The 13,361-nt window shown below is 37.8% G+C and overlaps 1 protein-coding gene across 16 annotated transcripts in view; it reads right to left on the bottom strand.

Moving 5' to 3' along the window:
• Positions 1–13,361, bottom strand: part of LOC129780606 (chondroitin sulfate proteoglycan 4) — a 44,437-nt gene that overhangs the window by 16,475 nt on the left and 14,601 nt on the right. For all 16 annotated transcript variants that reach the window (XM_055789050.1, XM_055789042.1, XM_055789049.1 and 13 more), the window contains 4 exons: positions 7,678–7,874; positions 2,813–3,043; positions 2,343–2,744; positions 1,025–2,283 (listed from right to left, as the gene is read on the bottom strand). In XM_055789050.1, the coding sequence (XP_055645025.1) occupies positions 1,025–2,283; positions 2,343–2,744; positions 2,813–3,043; positions 7,678–7,874 (2,089 nt within the window). The remainder of the gene's footprint in view (positions 1–1,024; positions 2,284–2,342; positions 2,745–2,812; positions 3,044–7,677; positions 7,875–13,361) is intronic.

The raw sequence follows: 13,361 nt of genomic DNA, 5'->3' as shown, positions 1-13,361 counted from the left end.
ACTAACTACGTTTGCAAGTGCAACCAAATATTATGGACGAATCAGCAGACCGGTTTTGAAAGCGTACTCCGAGTTTGTGATTCAGAATGTCGGATGCTTTTTTGGACATAAAAAAATGAGAAAAATTACAAGCACTTCTAGGTGATTTCAGTCTAGCTTTTATGTTAGATCATCTTTAAAGCATATTTGAAGACCTCCAAAGCTTAACAAGTACATAAACATGAATTTTCAGTTAATGTCCATCTTTCCCACCCCAAGTGTCCATCTTTTCCGCCAAGTGTCCGTCATTTCCGACTCATTCTTATTTTTTTCAAAGATGCCGGACAAATTCATTTTTCAAAATTACTGCCTCAAAGACAAATTTTATTAAGAGAAGAGACATAGACTATCAATTTGTAGTGAGGTAGCTATACACTATTGTGAAAATCGCGAAAAAAAACAATTTTTACTTAGGGTTTCCGTCTTTATCACCCTTCCCCTAATTCAACAGAAGCGTTTATTTTTAGAATAGCGCAGAATGATGAGAAGTGTTCATAATCCTAGTCGCTTCAAGCCTTCAAAATTTGTCTCTGTATAATGTATTGTTCTGCGAGGGCTATAATTAATCATCAATCAATTATTGTCAACTGATTCTACAATAAAAAAACATTTCCGGTCGACCAAAACATTCTTCTAAACAGTTATTTCTAATATTTCGCTGCAATATAAAATAATATCCGAAGTTATAAACAAGCGACTTGAATAAAATAACAGCGTAGTTCTACGTCAACAATACGGTCGTGTCTTGAACACAACCTCCTATAATTTTTTAACGTATTTCAATATCTCATTCTATGAATTTTATGTCGACTGCTAATAGTACATTCGAGTGAATGGTCGTTCTGGTAGATGCTCCATTCAGGTACTGGTCGCATTCGGGTATTTGTTACATTCGGGTGATTGGATTTCGGGTTCGAGTAGCTGTCGTTCGAGTAACTGTCTTTCGGGTAAATGTGACACAATATATGTTCTACGTCCCACTCACCTCATATCTACATTCTCATCATCTGAGTTCGGCACGAAGGACAAATTGTATGGTGTAATCAACGAGGACGACTTGTGGATCAACACCAAACCAGTATTGTTCATCATACGCAATTGAAGTGGCAGCACTGAAACCCGTATGGAGTTCGCTGGACTAGTTTCCATACCATCCGATACTTGAATATTTAGCTCAAAAGAGGTATCCTCCGCTCCTCGAGAGTTAATTAAATACGTTACCAAGCCAGCGTTCACGTCTGACTGTGAGAAGGTAGCAACGGCTCTCCCGTTCAACTCCACTCGATCCTGTTGTGCTTCCGAGTTCGGACTCATCAAAATGGTGTAGATTAATGTATCCGGCGGACTGTCAGGATCATCCGCTTGCAAAAAGTCTGACCCAATGACCTTCGGAATTCCCTGAGTGACACGAAGAAGTTTGTTCGATGGTAACCTTAACACCGGAGGATCGTTGACTGGAGTGACGTTCACGTGTAGCACAAATCGATGTTTGCCTTCCAAATACTTTGGTAATGCATTTCGGGTAGCTGAAACCAACTGCATATCAATAGTCATGTGGTCACTCGGATGTTCCGCTCCATCATGGGTGTACTTGACCTTATCCGTTGTTAGATCTATGTGTGAGAAGAACTTCATTTGCGTAGCAGATGCGTTGCCTTCAGTACCATACGAATGGATCGTGACTCTGCCGTGTTTTGGTGGTTGGATAATGTGGAATATTATTCCTGCCTCTTGAATTCCAGATTTGGTGAAATCAAATAATACTTCAATACATTTCGGTGAGAGGAAAGTGATTCCTCCTTCTAAAACATCCATTGGATTTATCATCATGAGCTCCTTGTGGATGACCTGCTCTGCTCTGGAGAAAATTTTGAAACTTTCCGGGTAATCCGCCTTTATGCAATACGCTTGATCACAATAACATATGAAATCGTTGATTCCCTGGTGGTGACAGTGTCCAGTTGGAATACACGGTTGCTTCTCAATGCAAGGGTATCTCCAAACACAGTCCACTGTGATACCATGGGTAACTTTGTAGTTCGGAAACCCAACAGCATGGTCATCCGAAACCATATTTCTAATGCAGCCTTTCAGACTAGATTCGGTTGAGCGGGCTCCCTTCAGGAATGCCTTCCGCTTCTTGCGACTGTCGAAGCCACCAATGTAGAACTCTTCTTCTAATTCGATCATCTGACTGCTACCGTTTGCGAACGTGGCACTGTTAACCACATCGTCCACCATTATCTGTGATGTGACAGAGCAAAAATATCAAGTTATTCCACAACGTGGTCAGGTATACTTACATCAACAAGCATGGGGCTATAGCTCAGCGAAATATTGTGCCACTTGCCGTCCGAAACGTTGCGATCGGGAATCAGCTCCACGGCGTTCGACCCTTTCCCAACAAGCAACCGCACTTGACTCTCCACGATCTCCAGCGCCATAAAGTCATACCTGGCGCTCGTTGGAATGTTGCTCAGCAGCATCCCAAACGGCTCGTTCGTTCGAAATTCCATACTCCATCGATCACCGGTTCGTGAGGTCGGTTTTTGTAAAATTACATAACTCTCGTCGTCCAGAAAGCTGATCGGCGTTGCCACGTCAGCGTCGAACTCAGGCGCACATATCCACGAAACGCGCTCGTTGGTTACGTGTCCTGTGCGCTCCCTGGCTCGCTTGAAAATGTTTATATTATTGTAGAAGATCTGTTACGGAGAACAAAATTACACTCATAATCTGGGTTTCAGGATCCAAACGATTGCAGGACACTTACATCAGCTATGCATCCTCTGAAGTTTTCAGATGTTCCAAGATATGTAGCCGAATATTCTCCGACGCCTCCAATGAATACCCCGAAGTGAACATTCAGCTCGGTTACCTCCTCCGGCAACGTTTTCGTAGTAAAGTACTCGTCTATCTGCATGGTAAGGTTGGCTGCGTATCGGGAGATCGATATATCGTGCCACTGGAGGTCGTTGAACTTCAAAGTAACGGGTGACCATAACTGGGAACAGAAAAGACTATTTTAATTTGAATGGTTATTTTAAAAGGTATTCAGTTTCCATTAAAGAATACACCAAGTTATGTTTATGAATCGCAGATTCTGTGGATTTTTTGACGTAGCTCTGCGAGATTCATTTGTAATCCTTCCATTCGTTTTTTATTAACTCTCGAGCTACGCAGAAATTTGTGTTTCATTTGCATGGCAGCCCCCCCTTTAGAGAGGGGGGTAGAAAGTCTTACCATCATAGAAACATTTATTGCACCCTATAACCTCCACATGCCAAAATAGGTTTCATTTGCTCGTTTAATTCTCGAGTAATGCAGAAATTTGAATTTCATTGGTATGGCAGCCCCCCTATGAGAGCCTCCTCTCATAGGGGGGGTATCTTACCACCGTAAAAACCTTCATTGCACCCTAAAATCTCCACATGCCAAATCTGGTTTCATTTGCTTGATTAATTCTCAAGTAATGCAGCATTTTGAGTTTCATTTGTATGGCAGCCCTGGTCTCTAATGAAGAACACTCGTAAGTGTTCAAGGAATTTTTGAATAATATTAATTTTTCACTGAACTACGATTAAATGAAAAATGTCTCAATCTCACCCCTCAGAGAGGGGTCAAGGGGTCAAGGTAGTGAATATTACTTTCTATCAAGAATTGTATTTAGAAATCAATTTTTTAGTAATTTCAGGATAATTTAATAACATTTAAGTGTCTTGAATGATTATTTGAGTTACGAAAATAGTGTCAATCCACCTAAAAGTGCGATGGAAATTTTTATATACAGCCATTCTATGTCAAACCGATATAGTGGTTCTCAGAATTTCGTGAAAAGTGGTAGTTTTGTTATTTATCGTAAAACATTAGACCCGTATTTTATGGCAGGGTGGGTATGGCAGGGTGATCATTTCCATTTTAGGGTTGCCCAAATTTTTCCAAATTTGTTTTGCCCATTTTTTCCAAAAATGACCTTTTTTTTAAATTCACAACTTTTGAACTACTGCACCGATTCAGATGATCGACATATCAAATTAAATTCAATTAGCTAGTCTCTTTCCGAAAAACATTTAACTTGCAGAAATTTAGGATTTGGACTTTTGTACTTATGATTGTATTTTTTTTATAGTTTTTATAGCATTGTCTCGGGACCAAGGGATTTTTTAAATGTTTTTTCTTGAAAGCTGAGATTTTTTTTGCTAACATATCCAAAATTCAGAGATGCGTTATTTGGTGTTATTGGGTCATGATTTTTAAAAATTAACCGATGGTTCGAAAATCATTTTTCCTTTTTTTTTTTCCAAAAGTGACTAATGGTATTAATTAAAATTCTGATCAGTACAATGAAATTTTGGTTAATTCAACGAAGATAAAGCCCAAAGGTAGTTTTTGAACAGCCTCTGTAGACTTTGAACTGTTGAGTTGTATCCATAGCAGCGGAAAGGTGCTCGAAGGAAGGCGTTTCGTTTCGTAGAGTTTGAGAATGAATTTGGTAATGAAAGTTTTCTAAATTAACTGACATTCCGTTCTAGCCGTTAAGACATCAATGATGGCACGGATGAGAACTCTCCGTAAATATAACGTTACGAAATTAATTTGTTGACATTGACTCTCATAACTTGGCAGCTGATGCGAGTTGTTCCATGGTATACGCCGTGAAATAAACCGAATAAACCGCTTCTGCATGACTTCGATGCTGTTGATTCCATTTAGGTATTACGTATTCCAAATATTCAGGGATATGTAGAGTATAGAGCGCTGAATCGCGTAATGTACCGAAGGTTGCGATTGGCTTTCTCGACGACGTTGTGACATGAGCTTTGGAGTTGAACTTGCAGCCCAAACATACATCTACAGTCAATCGCAAAATTGAGTATACACATGCAACTTGACGATACTCTCCATTTATTTGCTGCAAAATCTTTTGAATACATTTCTTCTTTTAATGCTTATTAATAACACACACACATTTAGCTAACTATGCGCATAAGAAAATTTCGTGAAACGTTTTTTGCTAATTATTCATTCCTATCGAGACAGAATTTCCCAAATGGATCGCAATTTTGCGTTCTGTTATCCGTTCAGACCAAGTCCAATCGGGATGTGCAATTCGACATAGACGATATTGAGCTACATGTTCTACTTCTGTGAAGTGAAAATAGTCATGAATTTTCGGGTGAAATAAAAGCCCATTTGAAACCAAAATTATAAGCGTATTCAATATGTGTGTAGGGGGTCTCCGGGGGTCCACATTGGTTGCGCGTTCGCTTAGTAAGCGATCGATCGTGAGTTCAAAACTCAGGACCCTCATTGACCATCTTTGTGTTGTTACAGAAGAGCTACGTCCACGCAACAATCATCAGCGATGGAGATCGATCCACGGTCGAAATAAGATCGATTCATCCATACAACTGCTCTGCTCTGCAAGACACATCGGGCTGCTGTTCTATAAATAACTCAACAATGATCAATCAACTGTCTCCGCTGTCCGGTGGTCCAACTTGGATAATGGAAGAACAGAAAGAATACTCTTACGCCTAAATGGCTACTGTGTGAATGTACCATATGTAATGGTAAAGAAGGAATACTGGCGAACGGCAACTGTGTAATGTGCTAATTATAGATATGATAACCATGTGACATTTACACGATAAAAATTCGGCTCTGTTACAGCTGAAATGCTAATGAACCTTAAATAAATAAATGGGATAAAAAAAATATGTGTGTAATAGAGTAACACATTCTCTACCAGTGGAGTAAAATCTTGGACGAAAGTTGTCTCTGATAATGATTTTATACAATGAGTAAAGTGTTGACGAAAACGCAAGGCGATTTATAGAAAAATAGTTAAGTTAGGGTCAGGACTATGTTTTCTAAGTATTTGAACATCATCGAGAGATAATTTTCATTCAAATTTTAACAATTTATAATTGCTTTCGGGTCTGCTGATAGAGGGTAAATGAGACAATTATGATTTGTTTTGGTTGGACCAATCAAAACGAATCATTTTTTGAGATTTGGTTCGATTATGTAGGGAAAAATGATTTTTGGATCTTCGAAAAAACGGTTAACTTCGAAAAAACAAAACTTCAAAAAAATTCCAACTTTAAGAAAAAATAAATAAAAGAATATAGCGAAATTGGTCTCGAGACCATGAAAACCATAAAAAACAAATACAATCAATAATTATGAAAACAAAATCAATTTTTTTTTTTGCAAGAGTACAATTTTGCATAAGTTGCCCGTTATTGACAGCTCTGTTCGGGAAAGCACACAAATGGGCAGAACAAATGTATGGGGAAATGGGAATGCTTCCAATTTTCATCAATTTAAACCATATAGAGACTATGAGATTGTAATGTATAGCATATAAAACAAATCTTAGAAAATTTCCGATTTGTTTGGTGTACAAATCGTTAAATTCCGTTCGCAACAAAAATAGTTATTGACGTTAACTTTATGTCATAAAAACGTGACCTGTTTTCTGATTTGGCACCCTTAATGTAATTGCGAGAACAATACACTTATTGGTCATATGTCCCAATTTGTTTCTTTTTATCAATGCACGCATATCATTGAGTATTTAACGAGAGGCATCTTCCGTGCATCGCCATTCAGCAAGCATCCAACAAACAGCCTAAAAAATTAAACATCGCGAGAATGACCGTTTATGAAAATCGTTTCTTGACTCTCGGTCAAAATCGTCAACGAAGCTAGGGGATTGTTGCATCAGAACAGAGCCGGTGCTTACGAGAGCAAATACCTACGTCACTACGTCAAAAACAATATTTATTTCATTGTGAAAACATAAACATAAACGAAACTAAACCATTATTGAATTGAATGCATGGTAAAAATAAAAACTTTTTTTTTTAATTCAGTTTGAATTATTTTTAAACAATTTTTTATTTTTCAGTCTAATCTTGGATTTTGGTTCTGAGGATTCCGATGCTTTGCCTGTTCCCTTTGCCTTTGCGCTGTTGCTTCGTTGTGCTGTTCGGGGTTCGAAGAGTCAGACGGTGTTTTTTTTTTTTGAGAGCAAAACGTTGGTGCGCACTTTTGCCCCACAGCCGCTGCGTACTTTTGCCCCACAATCAATTTTACAACTAAACGAATTTCTAAAAAAAGCTCTTGAAGTTTTTCAAAAAAAACAAAGAACGCAAAACTCTTCTAACTTAAATTTTCTGTCACTTTCATGAAATGTGTCTTGTTTAGGTGTGTGAACTGCTGGTGTTATAATGTGTCAAATGAACACACTGTTGCTGAATTTTTATGCTCGTTTGTTTCAAAAAGGCCAATGCGCACTTTTGCCCCGTGCGCACGTTTACCCCGCACTTCTCTAAATTTATTTCGGTCATAACTGAATCAATCTCGATTGAGTGTACTGAACGAACACAGATATACTTTCGGTTATCAATTAGGATGCAGGAAAATGTGGCATTTGTCTCCAAGTATTCTGATATACATTTTTGAACCCATTTATCAATTGTAATTTTCTTTGGTAATATTTTAATTGCTTGAGAGCAAATATCATTTTACAATATATTATAAATTTTTAACACACTTAAACACACTAGTTTTGAATGAAAACATTTGATTTAATCAAGAAAACAACAACAAAAATATTGTCATACTTACATCGGTTTGATACTCATCAATCTTGAAGCTGAACCGAATTCGTCCGCCGTCGATGCTGAGCAGTGAGTAATCGGTGCGACCGGCAGTCAGCAGAATCAGGGCGTTGTCTTGGCGGGACCGGAACCGCAACCGTATGTTTGTAGATATTTTGGATTCCTGCAGTGGCATCGCTATATGGCTGGCACCGTAAAACGATACTGCAACGGAAAATGGGACGCGGTAACGAAAACAAATTAGTCCGGCGTGAAGAGAGACGATGATCAAGCAGATGGAATGTTTTGCTGTGAGGGAAAACGAGCATTGATTTCCGCCTCATTGATGGCTTAAGCAGGAATCAGCAGTAGAGCAGGGGAATTCTTTTAAATCGAAATTCAACTACACAATGAAGAAGCTAAAACAAAGTTCCCAACGCGGTGGCGATCTGTTCGATGGGAGGCGACTGTCGACCATATCATGTTACAGAACCATCATTTGTCCTAAAATTGTATTATTAATCGAATGAACGTTTTGAGTAAAACAATGGCTATGGAACCACATTTATCTTTAAGCTGTATCTGGATGTAAGTTTGATTGCCTCTAAATAGTCGATTTTATCTAAATGCGCCTAACTAAAGCGGCGATATATTCTAGCGGTAATGCCTTTACAACCAGCAAGCATAAATAACTATAAACCCCCCAAATTGTACCACATATTGCAGTCTATAAAACAGTAAGCATCAATTTGAAGCTAAAGAGTAAACATTACATTCAAAGCATCGAAAGAAAAAACTGCTCTAGCATAACGACGAACGCGTTGGGCCGGCTTGTTCCCATATGTTTACCCGGTACGAGTGTATATTGATCATTCATTCGGTGTTTATTTTGATGCAGCCGATTGACTCCCACTCCGCTACTCGTGGTTCACCGTCCATGTGTTCATAACATCTAAGATGTTGTAGTGGTTCATCGTCATATGTAGAACGGAAAGAATTTCGTAGTTCCAAAAAAAGTTGGGAATTGAAATTTCATTTGCATATGTCATTGTCAAAAATACACTGAATGAACATAATGGGCTGTGCATCGAGATGCATTATTTTTTGTCTCTTAATTTATAAAGAGGAAGTTTCATGGTTTAGAGAGGATTTTCTCAAAACTGACTGACTCGAATGAACAGTCATCGAATTACAAAACCATTTTGATGATTGGGGATTTCAACAGGAGTAATTGATCCTCATATGAAAAATTATTCGAGAATTTAGTGTGGTTGATGGCAAGAGACGAATATGCAGGGAATTGACAATATTGCAGTGTTGAATAGCTCGAACAAGTAGTTCCACATGCGTGGAACGAGATACAGGTTTTATTGTGCCGCTGCTTGGTTGAAAGCATGCCGAATATGTTGTTTGAACTGATTGATAAATAAGATAAGCCTACGCAGTATCAACTTATTGTGGTTCGTGCAAAATTGATGTTAATTTTTAAGGGGGCCAAAAATTTAGAGCTAGTTTTATGGTAATGAAACATTTTTTAGTAATATTTAGTAAAAAAAAAGGCATAAGTCGTATGAGCTCCAGTGGTCAAGTGTTTAGTGCCACACATTTTTCGTCAAAGAAATTTCTTCCGACTTGCTTTGTGATTACGCATATTCTTGAGCTTGCCACTCAGAATACATTCAAGGCGTGTTATTTGAGCATGAGAAATTTTATCTTGAATACTGCTCATAAAAGATAACGCACATTATACCTAAGGCAAGACGGCAAAAGTTCGTCTGTGAACGATTAGTGCCATCCAAGAAGTATTTCGTGTTCAAGCGCCACTGGTAAGACAAAGTAATCTATTACAACGTATTACACAGAAAAAAAATCTTTATTCACAAAAAAGTAAACTTTCAAAAAGAATAAAAACTAATTCTAATTTTTATTGAAATACTCTATATATGCTCCCTCAAATCCCATTGCTGTAACCCATTCCTAACTCCTAACACCTCTCACAAGTTATGAGCTTCCATAATGTGATGTTATGTAACGGCGGATTAAAAATGTTTCACCAAGTATCAGTTTTGTATACAAGTATACTGCCGTTCTACGCATAGTTGTCCCATGTTCCAAAATCAGCAACTGAGAAAAACGCAATCAATGTTTTCTAGCATATTTGTCTACCAGAAGCTTTAAGCATTTCAGTTTACCGGATTTTTTATAAGCACTAAACTATTGTTTAATGAAATATGACAAGACTTTCCCATTTGGATCAATCAAGCTTGATTACGGGCTTAAAATCCATGGTGGGGCAGCTTTGCTTAGTATATCAACATGGAACAGTTGAACTTGATGTTGTTTTTTGAAATACTGGTAACAAACAATACATATTTTGTGTTTTTCTGAAAGATTATGCATAGAACATCGTTTTATAAAGAAAGAAGTGATCTGCAACACATTGGCAGAATATAAATCTCATTGTTATTAGGCATTCGCTAACAAGGTGTACACGTGTTCTGTAAAACTTTATTTCATTTGTTTGTGAATTAATTAATTCTTCCAAACCAAAAATGAGTGCTTAGCACTGCTGAAAGCGTGGCATAAAACTCTTGTACTTGAACCGATTCATTTATTATGAATCTACTAAAAATACATACATGGATTTAATGAATATTTGAAAGGTTGAATCATCAATTGCAAAATTAACTTGATAATGTTTATGGGAAAGTCAGGAAATCCAGCTGTTTGATTCAATTTTGTTGTTGATTGTGTTGTGTTTTCGTAATTTGTTAACAAAGGAATTTTGCCGTAGGGTTACTTGTCTCGTGAATATATTGGGAATACAATTTAAAAAAATTTATATCGATTGCGCCACGAAAACGTGCAGTTTTGAACGCTTATTGCTCAGTCATTTATTGATGGAATTTACTATATTTTTTCGCCAATAGATTTGAACATTCCCTAACAATCTATTTCTAAATAGAAAATTACAATTTAGTTTGATGAAATGGCATTGCAATGGAGCAAGGCAAGGAAGATATTCAAAATCAACATGTAAGAAATGTCGTAATGTTAACCTACGTCAACTACGCGGTCGTGTCACGGACACAAGCCTTTTTTTAAGTTGACTTTTGACGTAAAACTACGTCTTTCAGGAAGGGTGCCAAATCAGAAAACAGGTCACGTTTTTGTGAAATAAAGTTAACGTTAATAACTATTTTCACAGCGAACAAATTCTAATACTTTGCACACCAATGAAATCGGAAATTCTCTAAGATTTGTTTGATATACTATACAGTACAATCCACTAATACCTAAACAGTTTAAATTAATGTAAACTGGAAGCATTCTCATTTCCCCATACATTTGTTCTGCCGATTTGTGTGCATTCCCGAACAGAGCTATCAATAACGAGGAACTGATACATTCGATTCTACACATTTTCAACATCTTTGGTTTAAATAAAGCCAGCGCTACACGATGCTACGAACACCCTCGAATGCTGGACGCTCGATGATTCGACGCATCGTGTAGTCGACTGACGAGCTACGAACCTCCAATGTCGAGCGTCGAATATTCGCGTTGGAAGGTAATCCGTTCGTTGTTGATTACCTTCCAACGCGAGTGGCACGAGTCAAAGAATTTTTGTCATTCGTTGATTCGACACTCGATGACATTCGATACACCGCTACACGATTCGTCCGAATCTATCTTTGACAGATTGGTTTGTTTACAAGTTTCAGATGAAGGAACTATGAAATTGGTTCACAAAATTCAAAATATTCGGCAAAATATTGCAGTTTAATGATGTTGATTTCAAGCATTTTTAATTTACAGCCCGATATCAGTACAATTGCTACGGCAGCAATTTCTATACTCGCATCGTCATCCAGTTTCCTAACGTTTTTGATGGTAAATAAAAACAATAAATATTCGATCCAAATACTCGCCGATTGTTTGGACCGATTGCATTGAATCGAACATTCCCTTCACCGTGTAGCAGCACATTCGTCACAACATTTGTCGATTCATCGAGTCAAATGTTTGAGTCCAACATACGAGTGAAACGTTGGACGAATCGTGTAGCGCCCGCATAAGCCATCCGCGATTTGAAGCCTAGAGGCGAATGAACTGCAAAGTTTAAAGCCTCTTAAAGACAAAGAAGAAAAAGATTTGAAGCCACACCATAACTCGTTTGGTGGTCATCGAAGCAACATGGTTGCCGGAGTTGCTTCGAGCGGGATAGGATTGTTTTCTTGACGGGTGAAGGAGGAGTACGGAATAGAGTTTCTTTCCACAAGGGCCTTTCTCAGGGCTAGAGGCGGAAACCAAAAATAGAACAGAATGAAAACACAGATGCGAGTGAGCTAGCATAACACAACGAGCGGATATCATTCATGCCTAATGCTGATTTCACACACATACACACAGCTCGATACAAGGAGAGGAAGCCCTCTGTATCGAGGTGTGCTACGACAAATAAGAGCAGCATACGAGAATTTTTTCGTGTTAGTGCGGATATGGAAGAGTATCCAGGATGTTGGTGTATAGATATACACTGCATTTATTTAGATAAATTTATATTTCATGAAAGTATACTTTCAAATTACAGCAGGGTAACCTTACTGTTGCGTGTTGTGGTGTTCGATCACATCTCAAGCGGAATATAGAAGCAAAAGGGTTCATAGTTTGTGATCGATATCTGAGTAGGAAGGAGAACGTCTGATGCTAGTTGAACCGAATAAACGAGAAGTGCTGATAGCTTTCGACTCTACTCGACTCTTTGTAGTCTACTGAAGAAATAAAAAATTAAACAGCTAAAAAGTTATTACAAAAGTATTACAAAAATTTCGTTGCATTCTAAAATAATATCCGAAGTGATAAACAAGTGGATTGAATAATATAGTTCCATAGTTCTACGTCGAAAACTGCGTTCGTGTCCTACATCCAACCCATTATTTTTTTTTATTCTATTCGCTTGTTAATCAATCCGTTATTATCTTAGAATACAAAAGAATTAATTATTAACTCTTTAGGACATATTTTGGGTGAGTCTGACTCTCTAGTTGCCGTGAAAATGCCAATTTGAAAAGTTTGAAGCTAGTCTCTCAGCCGTAACATATGCTATGCGTATGTTTCCAAGCAGGCTGGTCGATTTTTTTTCTTATGTCATTGCACACATTGAACTGAATAATTTACTAATGCGGTGGTCTTTTTGCAATCCAAACTCGGTTACTGGCGATTATATATTTGTTTCACCAGCCACATTTATCACTTCAATCTACCTTTGGCAACACATAAAAAACAGCAATGTGTGCGTGTGTTGCAAAATACAAAAGTACTTCAATGATGGCACTCTTCCCGACTTTTTTAGGCTTTTCTCAGAATTTACGGACGTTCCCTGATATTCTGACAAGCATTCGATTCTTCCTGTTTTCTGTTCCTGTTCCCTGAGTTTCAGTTTATCAGGATAAAAATCAACCGCAGTGAGTAAATATTACAATACTGGGCACTCTACCGAAATTTTGCTGGTTGAACTCTATCATGAGGCTCAATAGTCTTTACAATTTAGAATGGTTAGAAGCAGATTCCTGATTTTTATTATCTATCTTTCCAATTTTTAAAAATTATGGTCGTCAATCCTGAAGCACTCTCCACGCGACAGTATGAAAATCCGCTCGCTGGTTGTAACGAGATTGTGCATTTGAAATCTGAAATGACTTTTTAACA

This window comes from Toxorhynchites rutilus, chromosome 3, assembly GCF_029784135.1.
Source record: "Toxorhynchites rutilus septentrionalis strain SRP chromosome 3, ASM2978413v1, whole genome shotgun sequence".
Lineage (NCBI taxonomy): Eukaryota > Metazoa > Arthropoda > Insecta > Diptera > Culicidae > Toxorhynchites > Toxorhynchites rutilus.
This window is presented reverse-complemented; position numbering and strand designations above follow the sequence as displayed.